Source organism: Enoplosus armatus, chromosome 15 (genome assembly GCF_043641665.1).
Source record: "Enoplosus armatus isolate fEnoArm2 chromosome 15, fEnoArm2.hap1, whole genome shotgun sequence".
Classification (NCBI taxonomy): Eukaryota; Metazoa; Chordata; class Actinopteri; order Centrarchiformes; family Enoplosidae; genus Enoplosus; species Enoplosus armatus.
Genome location: NC_092194.1, coordinates 2,951,328 through 2,964,700, shown reverse-complemented (window position 1 = coordinate 2,964,700; position 13,373 = coordinate 2,951,328). Strand labels below are relative to the sequence as shown.

At 43.9% G+C, this 13,373-nt stretch overlaps 1 protein-coding gene across 1 annotated transcript in view; it reads right to left on the bottom strand.

The window, feature by feature from the left end:
- crybg1a (crystallin beta-gamma domain containing 1a) overlaps positions 1-13,373 on the bottom strand; it is a 34,790-nt gene that overhangs the window by 7,158 nt on the left and 14,259 nt on the right. Inside the window, exons 3-6 of the mRNA XM_070920677.1 lie at positions 8,353-9,752; positions 6,066-7,144; positions 850-5,366; positions 7-45 (exon numbers count right to left, since the gene is read on the bottom strand). Coding sequence (XP_070776778.1) covers positions 7-45; positions 850-5,366; positions 6,066-7,144; positions 8,353-9,752 — 7,035 coding nt within the window. The remainder of the gene's footprint in view (positions 1-6; positions 46-849; positions 5,367-6,065; positions 7,145-8,352; positions 9,753-13,373) is intronic.

The following is a 13,373-nucleotide window of genomic DNA, read 5'->3' as shown; positions in this document are numbered from 1 at the left end:
TCATACCTTTCCAGGCCTTTTGTGGAACCCTCTCACTGTGGGTATCTGAGAGGAAATGTAACAGTTTGATTATGAACTTGAACCTGTGCTTTTAAAGACTTCCGTCCTCCAAACAGCCGAGCTAACCTATTTGTTAGCCTCTTCAGAGTGAAATGACCTCTAGAAATGAGGAAACATTCCTTGTCACCACCTATGTGGTCATTTGAATTGATTTTCCAACTAGCACCTATACTGGCATCTGCTATCTATTTGAACCATTTATCCATTACTTTGTTATTTCACTATTTATCCTTTACTTACATTACATTATCCAACTCCAGAAGTGCTCCCTGGGGTACAAGTACCCCTGTTTGGGGATCACTGATTAGAATATACATTTTGGTAGGAAGAAACCAAAATGATTGTCTTGTAATGCCAAGGGTCTAAAGGGAGAGAAATGAACACATGCTGTGCAGCAGGTATGATATGCACCTTGTGTTCACCTAAACACAAACATGTTTTTTTTGCATAGTTCTGCTTTATTTGCATGGCGATGCAAATGTCTTATTGTGACGTGACAGTGGAGCTTTAGCTGAAAATTCCAGACTGAGGACACGCTGCTTGGTCCTGTCCTCACTTGCAAATGATTCATGGCTTTGTTGCAACAGCACCACAAGACAAAAGAGCAGGATATCAAACTGAGGCACATCACCATGGAAATAAACTAGGAAATATCAATGTTTCCTTAGCGGGTCAAAACTCATTCAGGCTGTGGGCTGTTCATTCTCTAGATTGGTAGCAATGACTGGTAAAAAAAAAACTGAAACCACAATTATTGAAGCGCTTCATTTAAAATATTGAAATTCCTACCTTAGTCTTAGACGTGGAAAGTCCATTTCGAGAAGTCTGCTGGCTGTAGTTGCCGGTTGGAGGCAGTCCTGCAGGTTGCTTGAGGTCCACATCCACATTAGGTACTCCTGCTATCGAGGCCTGGTCCATCACAGTACTCCCCTCGGGATTTAGTTTAGTTTTAGTCTTAGTTTTAGTCGTCTGTGTAGAGCCCTGGGAAGCCTCAGATTCTCTTTGGTTCTTCTTGAGGTATTTCTCTAAATGATCAGGCAGCTTTATCTCCGTGAACAAGGGCAGAGGAGGAAGAGAGGAGGGGCCGAGTGCTGACTCACTAACTGTACCTATACCACCACCCACACCTTGATCTACACCTTTCACACCCTCCTTATCTGCTTCAATGCCAGGCAGAGGTGAATCAACGACTCCCTGCTTTCCAAGCGAGGGCAGGTCCTGTTGCTGGTTAGATGACAGTGTGCTATTTGAGGCGAAGGTGGCTTCCTCTTTGGTCTTCCTGGAGGACCGAGGGGAACTCAGTAAGCTGGAGAGGATGGACATCCTTTCAAGTCGTGATGTCAGCTTCCCAGGCTCTTCTCCATTGTTTTGTCCCTCTACTTTTCCTGCTTCGATATTTGTCCCCTCTTTGACTCCATCTTTTCCTTCCACCTCATCAAGGGATTTCATTTCGTCTCTAGATGTGTGCATGGCATTATCGTGTGCACGTTTTTTCCGTCCCTCCCTATTAGCTGCTTTTTGTTTAATCACCATAGCTGGGGATGGATCCCTAAAACTTCTGCCATTTTTTCTTAAGCCGAACTGGAATTCCTCTGGATCAAACGTTCTCTCAAAATGGTCCTCCTTGATGGCCGGCATGGCAAAAGGTGGAGATGGGGACTTTTTACGAATATGCCTCTTCGGAGGTAGTGAGAAAGGAATGCTGCCCTCCTTAATGCTCCTGATAAAATCATCAAAGTCATCAGGCTCAAGAGATTCATCCTCACTGGCTGAGGAATCTAGTCTTCTTTTATGTTCTTTCTTCAGTTTTTTATGATGTTCCACATCTAACCAGCTAGATGGAGATTCCGTCTTTGGCTCAATACTTTGAGATGGAGTGGATGCTTTCGCTGTAGAAGAGAGAGACGAACTGCTATTGAGTGCTGGCTTTGCAGGCTTTTGTGGATCACTGAGGTTTAGGGTTTTCTCTTGTCTTAAAGTCTGCAGCTCCTGTTTCAAACCACTATCTCTTTTTGTTTTTTCTTTGGTGTCTTGATCATTCTTCTGAGCATCAGTACTTTTAAGTACTTTATCTGGAACAACAGTGGGCTTGTCTTTTTGTTCCCCACCACCTTTTTTGCTAGATGCCTCTTTTACAAAAATGGCTTCTGACTCCTGCTTGGTTTTTGATGCTTTCATCTGCTGATCCTCGTGCTTTGTCACTTTATTTTCAACTTCAGCACCCTCTTTAATGAGTTTTTTCGGTTCCTGTTTCTTATCAGTCTTACTAACTGCTTTTGCTTTTGGGTTGTCATTTGGGGATTTGAAATCTGTGGACTGATCAGTGTTTCTGATCTCTGGTTTCTTAATCTCCACAAGTTCATCTTTGACAACTGAGGGCTTTTGGTCCCTTTGGGTGCTAACTTCAGAACTAGCATTCTCAATTACAATCTCATTCAACAAACTCTTTCTTGTTGAATCCTTTGTTTCAGTCTTCTCTTGACCTCCCTCGCCACTCTGAGTTTTGGTGCTCACAACATTTGGTTTTTGAATTTGGCTTTCTGATATCTTCCCTGGAGCTTGTGTCCTTACCGTTTCTGGTTCCTGTTTTAGGTCCGTATTTGGACGTTTAGATTCCGTTGACTTGCTTTTGTCTGGTTTTGTTATGTCCTCATGTTGATCTCTAACAATTGTGGACTTCTGGTCCTTTTGGGTGCTAACTTCAGAGTTAGCATTCTCAATTACAATCTCATTCAACAAACTCTTTCTTGTTGAATCCTCTGTTTCAGTCTTCTCTTGACCACCCTCTGCAATCTGAGTATTGGTGCTCACAACATTTGGTTTTTGAATTTGGCTTTCTGATATCTTCCCTGGAGCTTGTGTCCTCACCGTTTCTGGTTCCTGTTTTAGGTCCGTATTTGGACGTTTAGATTCCGTTGACTTGCTTTTGTCTGGTTTTGTTATGTCCTCATGTTGATCTCCAACAATTGTGGACTTCTGGTCCCTTTGGGTGCTAACTCCAGAGTTAGCATTCTCAATTACAATCTCCTTCAACAAACTCTTTCTTGTTGAATCCTTTGTTTCAGTCTTCTCTTGACCTCCCTCGCCACTCTGAGTTTTGGTGCTCACAACATTTGGTTTTTGAATTTGGCTTTCTGATATCTTCCCTGGAGCTTGTGTCCTCACTGTTTCTGGTTCCTGTTTTAGGTCCGTATTTGGACGTTTAGATTCCGTTGACTTGCTTTTGTCTGGTTTTGTTATGTCCTCATGTTGATCTCTAACAATTGTGGACTTCTGGTCCTGTTGGTTGAGAGTTGAGAGTTGAGAGTTAGCAGTCGCAACTCCAATCTCATTTGGTAAACTCTTCATCGATAAATCCTTTGTTTCACTCTCTTCTTTAATACATCCAGCACTCTGAGTTTTGGTGCTTACAGATTTTAGTTCTGGAGTTTGATTCTTCTTTACAACGTGTTTGTCTTCATGATTTGCTTCGTTATCTCCGACTTTCTCATCTTTGGTTAGAAGTACTTTGGGTTCCTGTTCATCTTTCACTGTTGATACCTTCATCTGCTGATCCGTTTCCTTATTGCCACCCTCTGCATTTTCTTTTAAGAGGATCCCACATTCCTGCTTTGTATCGACCACGCTGGCTGTATTTTCATGGACTGCACTTCTTGCTCGCTCTGTCTTCTCTTCCAGGGCATCTGTAACTTCCGTCTGTGGTTCCTCCTTTGAGTCAGGCTGTGATGATGAATGTGTTGGTTTCTCTGGTTTTGTAATGTCTTTCTCTGCTTCGTCCTCGATAGTTATGCCCTTGAGCTTCTTTTTGCAACTGTTCTGTGAGTCAGTGCCTTCCACCACTGCGTCATTCAGCTTTTCATTTGGTTTTGAGTTTTTCTCCTGTCTTTCAATTTCTCCTGCCAGTAAAAGAGGCTCTTTGTCCAGCTGATTTTCAACATTCTTGGGCGATTCACAAACAGCCACTCTTTGAATGTCCAAAGCCTCTGTTGGTTTTCTGCCAACCTCCTCTTTACTTTTCTCCTCTAACTCAAAATCTTTTACTGAATCTCTGCTTAATGTAGGCAATCTATCATTTTCAAGAATTATATTCGTGGTTTGATCCTTCAATAACTCCTTTTGTTGCCCTGTACTAGCCAGGTTAGAAGGAACAGAAACAGCAATGGAAGTGGCTGAAAGTACATCTTTTGAGGCCAATTCGGCAGGAAGACTATTTCTGGCATTATATTTGTTAGAAATTACTGTATCATTTTTTTTAAGGGAAACACTATCAGGCATAACACCTTCCTGATCAGAATGGGTCATTATGTCACCCACAACAGGTTTGGCTGACATATCAGTTACATCCTCATGAGCTGGTATTGTGTCCTGAGTCAAAACAGCTGAATTTGTCTCTGAAAGGCCTTTCTCATGGATTAAATCTGGCTTTACGTCACTTATTAGCTGGGTTGTCTCTAAAATGTCTGTCTTTTCTACTTCTTCTGGACAAATCTTTGGTGAAAACACTGTTGCCTGTTCCTGTGTGGTGTTGGTGTCACTTTGAATGTGAGATACACTTTCAGGTGGAGACTCGACTTTTGTTTGTTGTTTGGTCTCACACTGTCCTCCCTGGCTATCAGTTTCTGCATTATTTATACCAGTAACTGGCAACTGAGATGGACTTGCATTGACAACCACACTGCTAGGCAATACCTCAGCTCTTGGGTCTGTCACTGAGGTAACAGTGTTTTCTGTAATAATTGCATCATTGTTTTGTATTGGCTGGATCTTTGAAGTCTCTTCATTTGTAGGACTGGTTATGCTAACCTCTAATTGCTTTGTCTCTTTTCCTTTCAGTTTGATTTCACTGGTACTGGACTGATTGTTTGTGAGTTTTATCATCTGCTCTTCTTCCTCTGTGGACAGAGACTTGAATTTAAATCTGTCACCACTGGTATTGTCCTTTACTTGATCCGTTATGACACTCTTTGATGCTTTGACAGCTGTCTCTGTGTTAGTGTTTGATTCATTCTGTTCAGATGTACACGAGCTTGCAGAATTCTGAGTAGGTGAGTGTTTTCTGGATTGTTCTTTGTTGGAGCTTCTCTGACCTCTAGGAAGCTTGCTTACAGAAGATGAGGGATCCACTGTATCCTTTACTGGACCTTTGTTGTGTTTGATGTTGTCACTCTGTTTGGAGAGCCTCGCTGAGACGGTTTTCTCTTGCTTGGTGGGAGGTGGAGAGACACACAAAGTGGGTGTATCACTCTCTTCATGGCTAATGCTTCCTTTAGAGAGGTGTTTGGATGGTCTTGTTGACAGCATGCTTCCTGTTGGAAACACAAACACACACACAGTTTTAATACAACAACAAAAAAATCTTGAACGACAAAAAATGACCTTACCTTAAAAGGAATAGTTTGACATATTAGGAAATAGACCCAAAAGGTGCTTAGCATAAAGACTGAAAAACGGGGGGGGGGGGCCCAGCTCTGTCCAAATGTAACAAAATCTGCCTACCAGCATCTCTAAAACTCACTGATTAACACTATATATAAATATATATTGTATATCTCGTTCTTTTAATCCGTACGCAAACCAAAGTGTAAAAACAACATGTTGTGGCTATTATGTGTATGGATTAAACAAACAAAAGGTATAAAGTGTTGATTAGTGAGCTTACGAACTGCTGGTAGGTTTTGTTATGTTTGGACAAAGCCAGGCTAGCTGTGCTAGTCTTTGTGCTAAGCTAAGCTAACCACCTGCTGGCAGTAGCTACATATTTACTGCACAGATATGAGAGTGACATCAATCTTCTCATATAACTCTCAGCAAGACAGCAAAAAAGCAAATTCCCAAAATTCCCTGAACACAAGAACAATTTTTAAACCTCAAAGTGAACCGTGTCTACTTTCAGTCACTGTCAACAGAGAGGCCCAGGGATTTTTGTTATAATGACAGTGAAAACAGTACTGGAAGTGCCTGATTTCCTGTCCAGCATACAAACTATTGTGATCGTACTGTCTTACCTTTCTTGGGACTTTCAGAGAGCGGGGGCGGTGTCTCACTACCAGCTCTCTCGCCAGGAGTGACTTCTTGCTGCTCTCGACTCTGCTTCTGGGCTGTATTGGGTCTGTTGGTGCCACTTGTTTGAGTTATCTCGTCCTTCCTCTTTCTTGTCGGAGATGAAACGGGCAGCCTGCTCTTTGGTGCCGGGGAGGCAGTATTCTCCGGATGGCTTTGCCCTTGTTTTTTGACATCCAGGCTCTCCCTGTCAGTTGGGTGTCCTGTTCTAACACTGCTCTCCTCGTGGTCTCTCTCCACGCCATTCACCAGGTTTAAAGAGTCATTGTCCACACCTGACCTTTCTTTTATAGCCTTTGTTCCTGTCTTGTGTGTTGTTTTTGTGGGAGAAACGTCTCCTGATAGAGCTCTCCCTCCCTTGGCTTCTTCCAAACTTGGAGTCCTGCCAGCTGTGGTTGTAGCGACTGGAGATTTCAAAGCTTCTTTGGTTTTGGGTTGTTTCGGCAGTTTCGAAGTGACCACTAACCCAGAGGATGCTTTATCTGGAGTCACTGGTGATTTCACATCAGCATCCGATGTTGACCTTTTGGGGATTTTAGACTTTGAACCTGTTGCACTTGAGGGGCCGCTGGTGCTTTGGTCTTTTAATGTCGGTAACACAGAAACTGTTTTATCATTGCCATGCTCCCTCTGTGGTGGCATATCACTGGAAGTTCCCGCTTTTGTGCTCTCTGTGGAGCCCTTAGCCTTTGTTGTCACATTTTTGGCCTTGCTGCCGGCTGCTGAGGATGGAGTCTTTGCTCCACTTGCTGTGGTATGCCTACTTTCTGCTGCTGCTTTAACCCCTCGTTGAGGGGGTGTAGCCTGGTTAGTCCCTTGGCCTCTCACCCCAGACCCCATCGCTTGTGACTTTGCTCTGTACATGTCTGAGGTTGCGGAGATATCATCAAAGTCAGAGGCCTCAGAGTCTGTTCTTTCTCGAACTAGGGGCTCAGGACTTTTTGTGTCAGAGTGTGTTGTTGGAAATGGCTCGAGACTGGCTTCCTTGAGTTCCACATTGTTGTTGATTTGGAGGCTTAGAAGTCTGAAGGGAGAGAGAGAGAGACAGAGAGAGAGAGAGTAAACTTAATAACCACATACTAAATGAGTCTTTAAATAAGGAACAATGAATAGCACATTTCATTTTATTCTCCTGTTGGAATGATAAAGTATCTACTTGCGAGTAAAATAACTTAAAGGAATAGTTAGACATTTTGGGAAATGCGCTTATTTGCTTTCTAAACCTAAGTTAGATGAATAGACTGATAGCACTCTCACATCGGTATGCTAAATATGTAGCTGGAGCGCGCAGCTGGTTAGCTTAGCATGGCATAAAGACTGGAAACAGGGGGAAACAGCTCACACGGGTATGTCCAAAGTTAACAAAACATACACAGACGAGAGAGCGGTCTCAATCTTCTCATCTTATCATAAACGTATTCCCCAAGATGTCAAACTATCAATTTCTTCTTCCTTGTTTTATTTTTGGTGTCTTAAAAGAGTTTAAACCTGAAACTTAGCATTCCATTTCAAATCCGAGGGCGAATGAGAAACTACTGTCAAAACCCAGAGCTATGTGAAAAGAATTCCCCTGCAGTAGAAACTATAAATCAAGCCAAGCGCTCATGACCATGACCCCCCCCTCCCATAGCCTGGAGTGCACCGTAACTCAAAAGTTCACGAGATAGTAGTCATTCTTTCTCATTTCTTCTATAGGCATGTAACCATGTCACCCTAAAGTCAAACAGAAGTGTGCAGGCAGTAGTCGCCAGCTGCCCGTCGAGTTTTGTAATGACTAACTTACTCAGGTAGTGAATATACACCATAGGTAAACACAGCAAGGTGACCTTCATTTCAATTGAAACTTGACCAAAAGAAAAATAATCCCGGCTTCATTATTACTACATTCATTGTTTAGTAAGCAACAAACACTTAGGACTCTCTTTACTTACTCAGGGCTTTAGGAATTTAGGAAGCGTACAGTACGACACTACAGTACTTAATAGAGAAATGTCACTGTTTTTGTATGATTAGATGTACTGTATATGAATATTTCAGTGCCTCGGTGCAGGTTTAGCCCTTATTGTTCTCCTCTGGCACAATGGAGCATGGGAACTCAGAGCTCAGGTTGCATGCGAGCGTGGCTCTCTTTAGCACCCCCCCCCCCCCCCCCCCGCTTTCTTCCGTCTCTCCCGGGATCAAAGGGACCATTAAACAGTAACCACAGAAAATGAAAATAGACAGATAACTCACGGTTTCACTGCCGTTGGGTCTGAAGTCTTTGAACTGGAATCCCTGCTGCGCTCCTCTCCCGTCGGTTCGTTCCCGTCCAAGCTTGGCTCCGGGCTAACGTCCACCTTGTGGGCAAAAGCCTTGTGTTTTGAAGGCAGATTCACGGTCTTGCGCGTCACGCGGCTTTCTCTCGACCTGCGTTTCTCCTGAAGTGAACTTTGCTTTGAGTGTGTGCCAGCGCCAGCCTCCTCTGGCTGCGGTAAGGTTGTTTGGAACTCCCCTGCAGTCGGTGCCAAGGAGATGGCTGACTCTGGCAAGCTGCCACTGGACGGCAAAGTCTCTGATGGGGTAGAGGGGCCGTCTGCAGCGTCCTGAGTGGCCGAGTCGTCCTCAGGAATTACTGTGACAGGTATAGCTAGCACGGGAGGCGAGTCTGCTCTGAAGCCCTCCTCCCCTCCTTTCATTACATCCCTCTCTTTCTTCCCCTCCCTCTCCCCTTCCCCCTCCTCCTCCTCTCCCAGGTGTGTTTCCACCCATATGGCTTTGTGGAGCTGGACAGGAGAATCGCCTCTGGGTCCTTGCTCTTTCTCAGGCGAAGGGCCCCATGCCGTGGCTACAGTTTCACAAGAGAATATCCGAGCCCTCCTCTTGGCCGCTGAGTTTTCCCTCGCTATGTCTGGAGAGTCTTCACCTTCCCGTGGGGTCGTGATGAGGTGTGAGGTGGATGACTGAGAGCCTAAAGTTATTCCTCTTAGGGCTGTGCTGTGCCCCTTCTCTCCAACTTTCACTGATGTTGTCTTTGTTCCTAAGCTTATAGAGGTTAAGTTAGGTGACTTTGGGGCCTCAGCGGCCTTGGAGAGGGGGACTTTCAGTGTGGACAGTGTGGTCTGGTTAACTGCATTATCCTTCAGGGTACTTTCTTCCAAACTGACCCGCAGCCTCTTGCTTACTTCCTCCACCACCGACTCTGCAAAGCCTAGTTCGGAGTTTGAATCGGCACCTGGATGAGCAAGGTCCGGGGAGGTGGGAGTCACACTCCCAGAATTCCTTTCGCCGCTGGCCGTGCTGACCCTGCACACGTGCACCTCCCTCACGCTGCTCTGGCCGCTGCTGTTGCTGTCCGCGAACGGCAGCTCTGCGTCATCGGTCGGCAGAGAAGCCGCGCTCAAGGCGCTGCGGCTGGAGCTTTGGCTGGAGGCGTCGCCGCGCTCTGCCCCCGTCGTCTCGCCGTCTTTTTGAGAGGGCGTCGGCGTCTTCAGCTCGTCCTCCTGCTGAGACTGGGGCGAACGTGGAGACAGGGGGGATGTTGGGTAACTTGCATCAGCAGACGAGTCGGAGTGCTTCCTGCTGCTGCTCTTCTTTCTCCTGGAGTTGAAGAAATTGCTGAGGCGATCGAACACTCCCCTCTTCTCCTCCGAATTCTGAAAGAAGACAGACAGATTCATATTGAATGAATGGCTCTGGCTTTGCTAAAAAAAAAAAACAGAAAATGAAAACTAAAAAGTGAGAAAAGTTTACCATGAATTTCTGTCGAGGAACTGCAATTAAAAATACCATGCTCACTTTGTTTTTTTGTTTTTTTTAAAGATATCTCCAGGTTAGAGGCTAATTACACAATCTTGCATTTAGTGGGAAGTCAATACATGACCTGCACCTACTTATTCAATATCTTAAATTAAAAGCATATATAACATTTTAGGACAGGGACAAGATGACGATGTACAAGTTAGGAAAATATCGTATGAAGATCTGAGAATACACTGAATCAGCAATGGAAAATACATACAATACAATACAATACAACTACTGGAAAATGCTAGAAACTGAATTTATTCATAAAAATGCTCGAACCCTCGTTTAGTCGTATTTGTTTGGTTTTGCTCAATGTGAAAGACATTCTGGGGAAAAATAATTACAGCATTGGAAATATTTATTGGAAAGCATCTTATTTTGGACGTAGAATTTGCGTGACTTGATAGAATACCAACAGAGGTGCTGTGTAAGAATGACGAAAAGCATAAATCAGGCGCCATCGTTGACGCATTTTAAGTAAAAGCGAACTTTATTGATTTTCTGAGCTTGTGTTTAAATGCTTAAAGGGACTTGCTCCTCAGCCTCTCGGTGACTACATACAGATAGCAGAGCTGCGGCAGATCCACCAGAGCAGCTTCCAGTGGCAATTGCAAAGTTCCATTTGGTAAAACATCTTTTGCTCAGACAGCTTTCTCTGTGAAGTCCTGGAACTCAAAATCTGCTGCAAACGTCACTACTTTTAAGCGACGGAATCCTGGTTAATTCAGCGACAAACCTGTACCCATGCCTAGTTTTTAAATGTGTGATTTACTGTATCCTGCTGTGCCCAGTGTACTTTCTGTTTATCTCACTGTTTTAATCTCTTATTGTCATAAAAGCACCTCTGGGGATGGGTGCTGCAAACTAGCAGCTGCTATAAAACACTATGATAGCTGTTTTCAGTTGGTCTACGTGTACCGCATCTGTCCCGATCATACACATAAATAAACAACAAATTTATAAATATATGCAGTATTTACTTCAAAATGTAAGCATTTCTGCTTTGAAACGTGGAACTTAATTGTGGCAGCAGAAACCACGTTAACCAAGTTAAGAGGGAATTCATGGTAGTACATGGAGGAAGATGGAAGAAGCATGAACAAAACACCATGAATAATCTTTAAGTTGTTCATTTAACGCCTATTCAAATCTGTGCAACAGCTCAAAACTAAACCAAGCTGAAGAGGTTAAACCAAGACACGCTGGTGCAAAATAACACCACACTGGTGAAACATCAGGCCGGAGCGGGATGACTGATGACTAACTAGACACACATAAAAACGTTGTCTTTGATGCTCAGCTCAAGGGTGACTAATGTTATCACCGCTACAAGCTGTACACAAGCAGTAAAGCAATAAACACAGCAATCAAACAGAGATAGGCTCGGGTCCAAAAGGAGCCTAAAAATCGTTTTAGCAGGATTTATATCCGAGCCCAGCAGACCCAACACAAAGGAGAAAACACCATGCCGATGGAAAAACACACCTTGAGAAACCTGGCTAGCTCTCGCCACAGTATAAAGAGCACATGTTAGGACAAGAAGCATGAGACAGTTAGAGACCACAGTGTTAAAAGCAACAGTTACATACCATTTTGACTGTGAATTCCTTTTGGAGTTCTGTGTCTAATTAAACCTCAGATTGCCAAAAGAGCACATGAAAGAAGTTCATCTTCATGTCTGTTAGAAGGCATAATGATCCTTAAACCAGGCCGTCACAAAAAAGAGCTCATAAAGTTGAATAGAAAAGCCAGTGTCCGAGTTCTTTAGCGGTCAGTCCTCTCCTATGAGCGGACAAGCTGTGCTGGCTGCGATGACTTGTGTGTCTACAGTCAAGTGTCCCAGCAAAGTGTCTGACTCGAGGGCATGGCCATTTGCATCACAGCTACAATGGTGGTTCACAGGACAAACAAGCAAAAAAAAAAAAAAAAAAAAAGAAATTCACAATCCAGTGAAACTGAAAGGGTGTGGACAGACCTGCTGGAGAAAACCCCACCCTTCCCCTTTCTAAAGCCGGGCGAATCAATAGGACGTCTGTTATCTACTGCGCCTTTATTTAAGAAGAATTCAGCGTGTATCAGTTAAGACTCATTAAACCAGTCATTTAGATACAGTGAAGTGGGCCAAAGGTGCCCCCAAGCCCAGTGCTGCATGAGAGGGTTAGGGTTGGCTCCCCCAGATAAAAACAGTGCTGTCAAACGTTCACATCATTTCACTGAGCAAACAGCAGGTGGGGACAGCCTGTGGGTTTTCCAGTTCATGTCTAAATAGAACGAAAGACAGAAACCTGAGCGAGGCCGAGCGCCGCTTTGGCTTCGACATGTAGTCGAAGCGGTGAAGCCGTACCTCCGGGTTGTTTCCACTCATTCACAAATCCACCGTGCTGAAGCGGAGTCAATAAGGAAAAAGGAGCGTGAGTGAAGTATGGAGGTTATAGTGCCATATCTGTGTCCATTCTGGCCCACTTCCTTATCTGTCAGCCACAGCTCTGCTTCATTCTCTGACCTCAGCGGCAGGTAATAATAATAAAAGGCACACACAGGAACAGTGATGTTAAAGTTCAATACTGCGCGGCGCTGGATCTTTCAGACTGCACGCCAAAGTCTATTTAAAAATTAAAAATCTTCCTTATTGTTATACACTCTTACACATACATACATACATACATGCTTGAATTCCCGAAATCGTTGAATAAACATGGGAGCACACTGGAGCATCACTTCCTAACCACTCCCACCGACACAAATATCACTGAGAGCAGGTTTGACAGGTTTCAGTCTGTGGAAAACAGCCCAGGGACAATCATCTCCCATAGGATCGTGTGCATCTTTTCTTAAAGGGGGAAGCACACTTTTACAGCCCCTGGAATCTGTTATTCCAGTCACCTGTGACGGGCTACTCCGTCACTGAGCATTTGCCGCGGTCCCCTACAGGCAGAAATGAGAGAAAACAACCTGAAACGGGTGATGTCATGGAGCCGTGCAGCTGTTTGGAGAATAAACTGGAAAGGAGAGCTGAGCACGGCCGTGCCCTCGAGCTAGCCCCGATGATAAACGTGGGACCCGCACGAGATAGTGATTGCAAAAGTCAAAAATCAGCCACAAGAAAGTACTTAAGATTACCACAGCCTATTCTCACTTGAGCTATGTGCAATTTACTGCATGTTGCCACGCCTTCTCCCCATTGTGACTTAATGACTCTTCTGTAAATATTAACTGTAATGAAGGTATAATCCAGTGTTTTTGCTCTCCTGCTAGTCTTGGTAAAAGTAGCAATATAAAAATACCCCTTAACAAGTGGAAGTCCTGCATTGAAAATTTAAATAAAGAAAAAGTACTTAACATAAGTATTATTGGCAAAATGTACTTAAAGTATCAAATGTAGAAAAAAAGCAAGACATAATAAATAAAAAACAATTTATAATTTACACATTTAAATCTTGTCAGTGAGCAGAACCCAAGCCTGTTGAACG